This window comes from Ziziphus jujuba, chromosome 1 (genome assembly GCF_031755915.1).
Source record: "Ziziphus jujuba cultivar Dongzao chromosome 1, ASM3175591v1".
NCBI classification, from domain to species: Eukaryota; Viridiplantae; Streptophyta; class Magnoliopsida; order Rosales; family Rhamnaceae; genus Ziziphus; species Ziziphus jujuba.
This window is the reverse complement of record NC_083379.1, coordinates 36,471,804-36,484,014: the sequence shown is the minus strand read 5'-3', so window position 1 is coordinate 36,484,014 and position 12,211 is coordinate 36,471,804. Positions and strand designations below refer to the sequence as shown.

Genomic DNA, 12,211 nt, shown 5'->3' with positions numbered 1-12,211 from the left:
TTGGTGGAAACGGAAGTCGGATTTGGGTTCAGGAGGTCGAACACTGCGGACTGGAGCTGGCCGGAATTTTCAGGGTACTCGCCGGAACAGTACTTTCCGGCGGCCGCCACGTCACCGGCAACCGTCGCCGGAACAGTAATTTCCGACAGTGGCCGTTTGCTGTGAAATTTTGCAGATTTGTAGATCGTGAGGAGAGCAATCCAACGGGACCGACGGTGAGCAAAACGGAGGTCGGACGGCGGAGAAATCACCGTTTGAAGATTTTCGACCCCTCGCCGGAAAACGCTCCGATCCCGGCGCGTCGGTGGTCCGATGGCCGTGATTTTTGGTGGGTAGGCCGGACTTGAGGAGAGGATCAAGGCTGTCAGGCGCGTGTACTTTTTAGCGGCCGGAATAGTGCCGATTCGCGGTGGCCGGCGGTGGAGGGGAAAAATCGCCGCCAAACTTCGGACGTCCGATCCGGGCGCGTCCGGCGGCCGTTCGCCGTGAAATTTGGAGGTTTTGCCGGAAATGAGGTGGGCAATCTGGCTGGCCGACGCGTGTACAGTAACTAGGCCGGAAAAACGTGAAAATGGCCGGCGGCCGGCGGGTCCTCTTTCTCTCTTTCTCTCTCCTCTCTCTCTTTCTCTCTCTTTCTCTCTCTTCCCCGAGAGTTTTTCAAAATTAAAACCCTGTGTGACACTGTTCATGCCACGTGGACCACTCAGAAGCTGACACGTGGCATTTCACTGTTCACGACCCAAAAACATTAAAATAATACGGTATCCGGTAAACTTCAAACGTCCATAACTTTTTAACCGGATGTCCGATTTAAGCGTGCCGCTAGTCTATGAACTCGTATCGACGAGTACTTTACAACCATACAAGAGTCAACTCACAATTACATCACAAGAAAAAGTCAACTCCCGGCACCTTTTAGACAGTTTACACTTCAACTTGTTTTGCCCATAACTTTCAAACCGTAGCTCCGTTTTCGACGTGCTACTAGTCTACGAACTCAGGGCGTCATGCACTTCGCCACGGTACCCTGGTCAACTCGAAATTCCCACCGAGTCAAAAAGTCAACTTTGACCCCTTCGATCAACGGTCAACGGTCAACCTCGGTCAACGTGCACGGATTCCGGTGCGATTCGGGACGGGGTGTTACACTTTAGTTGTAATCATCTTTATTTATTTTTTTTTTTCTTTCACTAAATACCTTAACGACATTTTGTTGATGATCAATTAAGATTTATCTGTTCCATGATTATAAAGAAAGTTAGAAATAAATATCATTATTTCAACTCATTCTTCAAACAATGAGTTGTACTATAAAATTGGTAAATGTCATATGTACATTATGTTAGCTTAATATAGAGCACTTATATCAAACACAAAATAGGGAGGCCACCAGAATGAGATAAATATCTATATATATATTTTTGAAATTGAAGTATTTGAATTTTTATTACCTGGGAAATGTCAAAATTAATGAAAATTTAAAATTTTTTGAAAAAGTAAAATTTTTTTATGTTTATATGATTTTCCTAAGAAGGAAATTGTAGAGACCAAGGAAAAGTATATTTTAAAATATAAAATATAGGATAAAAATAATAATTTTATATATATTTTTTAAAAATAATTTTATCTTCGAATTTTTAAAATACAAATTTAATTAATTATATTTCAATAATAACCAAATATTTTAAAAAATAATTTATAAAAAGACTTTTTTTTGAAAAATTAGAAAAAATAATTACTTTACCGATGATTTGTTCTACAGAAAAATAATAATAATAATAATAATAATTAAAGAAGGGATTGCCAGCTATCAAGTAATTAAGGCCAACTGTGGTCTAATGAATGATAGGAAATTGGAGAAATAATTAGGGAATTTAGAGAGTTTAATAGAGGAAGCAACCAATGAGTGAATGGTGTGATCCATTAATCAAAATCAGAAACACATCAGCATATAATAATATATGGAAAAAAAAAAGAAAAAAAAAAAAAAAAAAAAAAAGGGAAACTCTAAAGAAATGTGTAAAATGTTTTATGCAACACTTTCCGCCACATGGCAAGAGTTAATGTAGCTAGACCACCAACATTGGTTGCTCCCAAAACCACCTGATTTCCCAGGATAGACCCTTTCAAACAAAATGCTTGGTAGGGGCTTGTATCCTCTATGTTGGGGTGGACCATAACCAAAAAAACCCTCAAAATGACAGCCTCACGTGGATTCTTAAGTGCTGATTGGCCTGAGGTCCGGTGGGTCCCAAAAATCCCTTTGTCTTTCAATGAGACACTGTAGAAATAGAAAGAAAGCGGGAAGGGAAAAGAGAGCTTGTTCAACACGTCAGGTCAACGCTGCTGACCGGACACGTGGCTAGATTCCGAAGATGGTCCCCCCACAATTAGAGAGAGAGAGAGCGCTCCTCATCCGAATATATATTTGCCCGGATTCTACGCCTCTCGGGAACCGTGATTGCATGGATTATGGACCCCACCTTAAAGACAAGGGGGATCGTCCTGTACGTGGGATTTGTCTGCTTCCTCGCCGATCTTTTCGCTTTTGGATTTCAATTTCTCAATGAGCTGGCTTTTTACTCCATGAATTGTTGTAATCTTCAGGGTTCTCTCAAACTGCTCATCACCCTCTCTTTCTCTGCTCCAACCCACCATTACCATATAAACATATATATATATATATATATGATTACATGTAAATTTTATATTATATTCTATTAAAAATTAGTTAAATATTAATACAACAATGTCTAGTCTAGATTTTTTTGGCAATATTTTAATTGATTTTGCATGTAGAATTTATTTTATTAAGTTCTGATGGTTCATTTGTTGTCATTTGGGTCAATTAGTGAATTAATCTATTTATTTTTGACAAACAATAGCCTTCCACATTATTTGATATACTTGAATTAGTAATGGAAGAAAAAATAAGAAAGTTAAACAGATTAGTCTGTCTTTACGTGCGATTCTTGTAGCATTATCACAATCGATTCTCTAATTATTCTTCATTTTCTTTTCTCTCACTTAAATGTGGAACTCCCAACATTTTGTTTTTTTTTTTTTTTGTTTTTTTTTTTTTGGTCTTTCCATAACAGGGATATAAATACTAACTTTGATTTTTAGAGACTAATGAATACTTTTTGAGGTGACTTTAACTAAAGAGATTTGACATATACAAGTTGATGAAATATGAAACTTGTCATTTATTAGAAGATTAAAAAAAAAAAAAAAAGGACAAAAAATAAAAAACTAGAATTGTTTGCTTGTAGGGTCATGATCGATATGAAAATTGAAGTGTACAATATAATTATAAAAAGTCTTTTCCTAAATAAAAATTTACATCCAAAAACCATGTTACATAAACATTTTCGTTCAAATTTTGTCTACAATAATCCCTTTCATTAAGTATTTATTATCTTTTGCTACAAAAGGAAAAAAAGTACTTATTATCCTTTTACTACTACAGCCAATGAAGTGTATCTAGAATCATAGACACACTATACACTTATTTAGTATCATATATATCCTTTGGTTTCGCTAAGGATGATTTCTACCATTTATGTTTGGACAAAACGTAATTATATATTATATAGATATAGCATATGCTCTATATATTTTCCCTTTTACCTTACCATGGAGGGAATTGAAAATTGAAAAAATATATATACATATTTTTTCTCTCTAAAGAAAACCAAAAAACATGGTATTATAAGCATCATGATTCCCAAAAAAGATATTACACTGTCAACTCAAAATATAATTTGTAGTAAAAAAAAAATGACTTTTTCCAACTTTCCTTAGATAGAGTATATATGGCTATATGCTATTTTTTTTTTTTTTTCTCTCTTAACCAAAATTGCATGCCTATTCTCATGAATGATTGATCTTTTTTTTTTTTTTTTTTTTTTTATTTTGGTGAATCTCATGAATGATTGATCACTTCAATGAAGTCTCTTCAAAGGAATAAGCTAATTTAAACGCTACAACATATATACTTCATACATACACAGTAGAAGTTGCTCAAAATCAGTACTAGGTGGACCACATGATAATCAACCAATCCAAAAGAAATTTAATCTGTCTTGTCAATAGCTAAGATGGTGAAGTACAATGAGGAAAAGCATTATGGCTTTTGAAATGACAGTACTTGAAAGAGTAATTGAGGAGGATAAGAATGGAAATAAAGAAAATAATGAATGCGTGGATAAGATATTTTTTAGGGATAGCTCAAAATCATGTTCACAAAACTAGATGGTTTATAAATCTTTCAATCAAAGATCAATCCGTTTTTTCTTTTACCATTTTAAGGAATTTTCACCACCAAAGCAAGAATTTCACCAACGGAAAGCCAAGAATAGTCGTGGTGCATTGTATTAAAGCAGGAACATTCATGCATTGTGTGTTAAAGCAATAATTGGGAACAATAATCAAAATAATAGTACAATTAAAGTATATAAATTAAGAAACAATGCTATTACCGAAGTAAATAAATAAATATATTAAGGAAATAATGCAATTCCTTTCAGATTGTGATGGGTGGAAATGGCATGGACACAGTGTAAGCTGTAGTGTTTGAACAAAAAAATCAGTATATAAATGGAAAAGCCAGGAAGATGACAAAGGCATATGATACAGTTGCTTGCACCACTACAGCAAAAACACATACAAAAGAAAGAAAAAGACCTTATCTTCTTCACCAGTGCTCTGAACAAAAAAAATCAGCTTTTCTTTTATTCTGAAACCTGAAAATTATGTCTCTGATTTTGTCTCTCTTTTTTTCCTGGGTTTGTCTGGAACTACCATAATTTTGTCTGGTAGACGACAGAGATAACAATTTTTTTTTTCATTTCTTTATTTTTTGAAATCAAAAACAGTTTTTGTTTGTTAACTAAGACAATGGCAAACAGGGAACATTTTTCCGATTTCTACCTCATCTGTCCCTTTAGCACATCAAAACAAAAACCCTCTGCAGCAGTCTTGTCTTTTGATTGCTTCTGCCAATTTCCGGCTACATATCGTCCTTATGGACAGAGATTGGGTCCTGTCCTATCAGTAAGAGAAACACTTACATAATTTGGACATTCTTTTTATTTTTTATGATTTTTTAAAATAATTGGAATGTTTATCTTATACGGAATCATGGTAAGTTAGCTTCATCATTGTAACACTTTTAAGTTTTACCCAAAATAAAATCAGCTTCATCAGTATACACTTTTTAAATTTTTACCCAAAATAAGAGAAGAAAAGGAACTAATTAAAACGGGTCTTTTTGACTGACTTCTGAGATACCCTTAAAAGTGCTTAACTTTTACTTTTTTCACATTAAACTATACTTATCTCTTAGGCAATTTGGACTAAATAAATATTACTTCTTAGAAGCCTTAATTTTTACTGAGTGGCTCACATGGAAAGGGGGTTCAAACTGGGGTCCCAATTTCCGAACTATCTTTGGCTGAAAAAAAGGGCTTTGATGAGTCTAATTTGGTTTGCTTTTTTTGAAGGTTTGATTATTTCACAAAAGCAAATTCCCACAATTTTGCTAGTTTTCTGCCAGTAATGGGTTTTGAACTTAAGCGTAGTTAATTTTTTATTTTTGGTGAATTTAAGCCTAGTTAATTATTTAGTAAAAAAACAAGTGATATTATGAAACATCATCATTGATTATTTTATGTGTATGGTTTTTCAATTAGGTCGATGCTATCACAATTATACTACTAAACAAATAGTATAAGAAAAAAGTTGGTGTCCTTTTCTTGAAAAATTATAGAAAAAGAAAGCAGTTCAGAAGGGGTGCCTTTTCTCATTGCCGTTTGAGTAAATAAGCCCATGAGACTTCAGTGGGCAGGATTCCTGGCTGGAATTAAGAATCAAATTCCCATAAAAACGTGATCATGATTGCAAAGAAAGAACATCTAAACAAATAAAAAAGATTTAAAAAAAAAAAAGATAGAAAGCAACATAAAAGCTTCCTTGAAAGAGGAACTGTTTTTGTACATGGGCTAATTAACTTTAAAGTCTAAGCATATTTAAACAGCGGCTAAAAAAAAATGTTAAAAAAAAAAAAAAAAAAAAAAGATTGACATAAAAACATGGAGGGGCTAACCTAAAATGGGTAATCAACTTTTTTCCATTTTCTTCCCTAAGATGATCACAAAAACAGTTCTTTTGTAAAACGTCCATAAAAGTAGCTACGACAGCTATAGAGAGCTAGAGCGAGCTATAGATTCCTTCACATCTTCTTTCGTTCAATCATGGTTGCACCATTGTTTGTGACCTGCGATCCATTTTGGGCACTTGGGGCTGAAGTACTTAGAAACCACCCTTGAGTTCAAAAGCTCAATAATGGGTGCAAATTTCACACACCGTGGGGTTTTATACTGATTAATGGAGGCCCCTAAACTGATAGCATAATCCATAAGCTTGTCAAATGTACCAGGTTCAACAATCTTGATCTCAAGGGGCCCAATTGATTTGTCTGAGACACGACCTTGGCGGTAAACACTGTTGAGAGACTCTTCAATGGTCAAGCAGCAATCTTCAAACACGGATGGAGGAATTGGGGTCGACCCATTAAGGCTCAGCTCCCAATAAAGAACATAGTGTCCCGGAATCGTGGTAGTATCAGCAAAGCTAGTGTACTCTGCCACAGTAGCATCAAAGGGTACCAAATGGTTCACAGCGTTTTTCATTGCGTTTTGGAGCTCAACCTCATCAGTCTTGTCGGAATCAATGCTCAGGACCACATTTTTCCGACATATGAAGTTGAATTGCGGAGCTTTGTTCTTGAACCCGGCGACTCTGAGCACATCTCCAACTCTGTACCGGTAAAGTCCTGCAAAAAATAAAATAAAAATAAAAAAAAAGAAACCCAAAAGTCACAATAGAAACAAAAACAAACATATTAAATGCATATTTTTATAATATGCATATGTAACAGTGATAGATATAAAAATTACTTATATACCAGCATAGGTAGTGACAACAAGCTCATATTCATGTCCAAGCTTGACGTTAACAAGATCCACAAGCTCTTGTTGTTCTTTCTCGTTGAGTGACTTGGCAACGGAGAGAGAATTAGTGGTGGTACTGACCACTCCATTGTTTCTATGAACCGGCAGGAATTCAAAGTAGGCCATGGTTGGAATGAGAGTGTAAGAGACCTCACTGGGCTTGCACAGGGGATTAAGGTTCACACCAAAATAGCACTCAGAGGAAGCGTACATAGTGCAAACCAGAGGCAGCCCATTGCTGTAGTAATCGAGCGTAGGAATGTACTGTGACATAGTCCCTGTCACAATAACATCCACATACTTGGTGTTGGGCCACAGCCTCGTTATAATCCCTTGCCACGAATCTTTCGCACACTCCATCGCGATGAAATCTGCAAGCTTCGGGTCGGGCTTGAGGATTTTCATCACGGATTCTCGGATTGATGGGTCGGTGATTTGGTCGTTTATGGTACCATTCCTTATGTCATTGCAGAGCAGAGGCCAATGCTTCTCTAGGAAGCGTATGGCCCTGATGAATCCGGAGGCAAAAACGGCTCCGACCCGAAGGACTTCCTTGTTCTGGCAGAGACCACAGAGCATTTGGGAATACATGCTTTGGTACGAGTCTTGGCAGAGAATGGTTTCGTTTGGGCTAGTGTAGTTTGTGTAAGGGTCAAATGGTCTCTCTTTGAAATGGGAACTTTTGTAGTAGCTCGTTAGCACTGGGCGAGCCACTAGTCCACCAGGTGTTTTTGCCTCCGATTTTATGAACAAAAAGTACATTCCTTTGCCTTGGTCTAAACCAGGGACGAACTGGTTCATCACAGGCATCAATAAGCTATATAGCAGTGATCTTCTTCCTAGCTCTTCCTCAATTGTTGGCATTAATTTTCTCTCCCCACCTGATGTTCCAGAGCTGCCAAAAAAAAAAACAAAAAAAACAAAAAAAAAACAAAAAAACAAAAAAAAACAAAACCATTTAGCCAAAATTAATTATGTTTTACCAAAAAAATAGAAGATTAAATTTACTGTATTTTTTTCTTTATGAAATTGTATGAATTTATAGGCAACCTTGTCAAGAACTCAGAAATGGGGCTGCAGCAGAGGATTTGGGAAGTGTCGCCATTGGCAATACGGTTGATGTCTGGTTGGATATCTTCGTAGGTGATGACGGGTATGAGTTTCTTGAAGGTGTCTCGGTCAGTGTGGCCATTCAGGCCATAACGCTGCAAATACTCGACGTGAGCATTGCAAGACAGGATTTCAGCCAGGACTCTTTTCTGAACTTCGTCAGCGTTTTCTGTGACATCTTCAATGAATTGAAGAGTCTTCTTGTTTTTCTCTGCAAGGTTATATTCTTTGGGTTTCAAAGAGTTCGTTGGAGCTTCAGGCATGGTTTTTCTCTTTGATCTTTCAAAAGAGAGACAGAGAGAAAGAGATGGCCTTTTAGTGTATGAAAAAGAGTGAGAGAGAGAGAGAGAGAAGAGGAAGATGGAAGATAGAGATAGTTATAAAAAGGAGGAAATGGTTTAGGTGTGGGGAAAAAAGGAAGAGAGAAGAGGCTTTATATAGAGCGACATAACAAGGTGGCTATGTTTCACCTAAAAGGATTAGCAATAAACAAACAGTAGAATGAAGGGCATTTGTGTAAAAATCCACACCAGGTATCATTTTGCTTTCTTTTTCCGAAAATGCTTCCATTACACATAAGAAGATGGATTTTCCATGCACTCTATCCCTCCAAAATCAGTACTACCCATTACCATATTTTAATGTCAAACAAGTAACAATAATAACAATAATGAATTAATAATATGGTAGTAGTATAGTATGCCCGCAATTGTAACAAATATATATATATATATATATATATAGTATGCCCTCAAATTTTTCATTATTAATTTAAATTTTTATTGAATTTTCAGTCAAATTTCACTTTGGAGTTCCAACTTCAATGCCCCCAAATAAATTAATTTTTGACTTTTGCAAGTCTTTTTTTCCTTTTTAAAAAAGAAATAGTGTTATAAAAACTTATCCTAGCCCTTTGGATAGGGTATGGTGGTGGTGGTGTGGTTCACAAGAAGGTGTGTGCTTGTCGTACAAGTAAAACCGGGCGTAATCCATTTAGAATCCACCTTGTCAAGGTGTTTAAAGCCACTTAGAAAACCATTTTTTAACCGGCAATATCCGGTAAACCCGCAGTAAGTACCACCCTTTACATGCGCGCTTGTACCGCGGGTGTCCCATAAAATGCCAACACTCCACTCGCCTAGTTTGCTATCCGGGTTAACTTGCATTTTCCGGTAACAATTTTATTAATCGTGGTATTTTGGACCCACAGCGATCGCGATAAATTGGAGAGCATAGACAGAGAGATTATATTCTTGTGTGGATTTGTGTACGGTAAATAATTGGTTTTTTTTTTTTTTTTTTCCAAGAATCTAGGTAGGACCAGCCAGCTGGCTGCCAAACTTGATAGGTTGACACGTGAACGAATGAGAGTTCGGTGATCTGTGCCTTCACGTAGTTTAAGGGATTATAATTGGTTCCATTTCGTCGCCAAAAACTCGCCTATGGTACAGTTTATCCACCCCGATGCCTATGTAGTTCTCACAACATAGCATACTTTTGCTGCACCTGCTCTTTGCACCGTTGATCTTGATCACCACCGATTATTCATTCATCAATCTCATTGTTGGATCTATTCATAGTGAGATGATAATTGATAATTGGTTTGGAGGGGCAAACATTTATTTGCCGTAATTTGAGTATATATTTGTGGTTACTTTTAGACCCTTTAAATTGATTATAGAAGAAAATTTTCTTTTTAAGTGTTTGGTGAATTTGTAAATTTTAAAATTCTCCAATAATAATCCTTTTTAAAAGTTAGAATTTGAGAAACAGTTAGAGATAACTTTCGAGATTCTATTAGAAGTAAAATTATGATTTTTAATGTTAAAATTATTAATATAATAGTTAACCAATTATTTTATCAAACACCTAAATTCTACTTTTATCACTTTTAACAATTTTGAAATAATCATTTTTAAATATTTATCAGATTAACATAAAAATTGATTGTTGCTTTAATACAATTTTTATTGGTTTTTTGATAATTCACAGCAACCCTAAATTCTTTAGTCCTTGATAAACAACAAAGTAGTTAAGCCATTACATTTTTGTATAAATGATTTCGAATTTAAATTCTTATACTTTCAATATATATTAAAAAAATGACTATTTACATTAAAAGTACTGAAAATTTATTTAATTTCACAATATTACTATGTGATGTAAATAACAATTTTCATATAAGTTGCTCATAAACTTGCAATGATAAATACTAAATAAGTACTAACAAAGATATGGAAAATTTATTTAATTTGTTAGGGAAGGAATAATAGTAGGTGAATGAATTGCAAAAAGAAGTTGGCAAAATTTGGTTATTATTTAATGTGAACAAGGGATTGAAAAATAGGTACAAATTGAAAGGGGAAAAAAAATGTTAAACCAAAATGCGAGCAGGATTTATGAGAATAGACCAAAGACAAACTAAAAATTGTGTCAATTATTTTATGTGACCCTGTAGTACTACAAAGAGGTAAATGTGCTTCGTTTTCCTTAAATGTGAACCCACATGGGTACGTAAGTTTTAGTGAAGAAAATATGATATATATATATATATATATATAATTTGTACAAAGCATAGTTAAACCTAACATGACTAAATTTGTAAATAAATTAGACCGTTATCTATAAAATCAATCAATTATTATTGTGAAGTTTCCAAAAAAGGAGAACTGATCATGTGAGTCATTGGGAATGAAAAGCTATTAACATTCCACTTGCATTAAAAACAAAACCATTTTTACCAAGGGTATGTATTGGTTATATCACTTTTTGTTGTGTCATCACAACTACTATATAGGCATTACTTAAATTGTCTGTTTTTTCCCCCTCTTATATGTTCTTTCCTTCTTCTTTTTTTTCTTTTTTTTTTCTTTTTTTTTTCTTTTCCTTCGTTTCTTTGGAAAGTTATAAAACATATATATTTGGAAATGATAATATGTCTAGTGAATAGGTTAAAATAAGGTGCATTTTATTTTTCAATTGATCAGAAATCCAATAGCCACGTAAATGGTAAACCTTACTTCAAAATGTAAATTAAGTATAATTTACTTTAGCTTGATTGTGTATATATATATATATATATATAAAGTATAAATATAGTAATAAGAATATTGATTCTCATAGTCAGAAGATGATAATAATGATATGATAGTAATGACCATGACAATGAATCAACGATTAATTAATAATAATAGTGGTTAAGATATAAAATATTGAATTAACTAATCGCATTGATAAATGTAAATAATGAATTATACAATTGATAGTCAGATGATGTGTCGATTTATGAGAAATGCTGCTGACTTTATTTTGATATATGATGTGATATAGGAAAACTAGAACGTTGCAAACAAATTGTTTGCTTCTTTTTTTGTTTGAAAAATTTGTTGCTCACTTTCATGATATTCCCAAAAAAATTCCTAAAATAAAAAATGGAAATTTGTTTAAGCATATATGCAACAACTAACAATCTTTATTGTTTAATTTTCATTTTGTACATAAATAACATTTCATATAAAATTGAAACTTCTGGATAGTTGTGTACTCAGTTTTTATTTTGATTTTTGTTGGTTTATCAGTATTTTGATGTAAAAAAGAAAATAGTAACATTTGTCACTTGAATTCTTTATTTGCTAAAGCTCATGCACTTTGAAGGTTTATTATTATCGACTGAAGTTGCTTATTAATTAGTCGAAATAAAAAGATACTGAACTCAATATTTTTTTGGTTTGGTAAAATGTAACTTAATGACATCAAATTTTTATTCCCTTGAAATGGAAGTTCAAGGATTTTATTTATATTTTGTTAGGGTAAAAATTTGTTAAAAAAATTTGGTATTTGTCATTAGTAGTGATGATTATTATTCTATGTAACAAATTTTAATTAGGATATTTAATTATATTATTTTTCATTTTAAAATTTTAAAAGTAAATCTTTAACTATAACCATTTAAATTGCTATTTCGTATGTATATTTCATTGATAATCATTTACCAATAATGACAAATGATATTTTTCTTATCTATTGTATAAAGAAGAAAAAAGATAAGGAACTTTTCTATTCTACTTAAAATTCGAGAATCCCTAATA

The 12,211-nt window shown here is 33.8% G+C and overlaps 1 protein-coding gene across 1 annotated transcript; it reads right to left on the bottom strand.

Annotated features, from left to right (window-relative positions):
• Nucleotides 1-5,952: 5,952 nt before the first annotated feature.
• On the bottom strand, nucleotides 5,953-8,543 carry LOC125418342 (indole-3-acetic acid-amido synthetase GH3.6). Its single transcript, XM_016011305.4, has 3 exons — nucleotides 8,064-8,543; nucleotides 6,968-7,908; nucleotides 5,953-6,835 (listed from the first exon to the last, which is right to left on the bottom strand). Exons 1-3 carry the CDS (start codon nucleotides 8,384-8,386, stop codon nucleotides 6,249-6,251), a joined length of 1,851 nt encoding a protein of 616 aa, XP_015866791.2. The 5' UTR covers nucleotides 8,387-8,543; the 3' UTR covers nucleotides 5,953-6,248.
• Nucleotides 8,544-12,211: the final 3,668 nt, after the last annotated feature.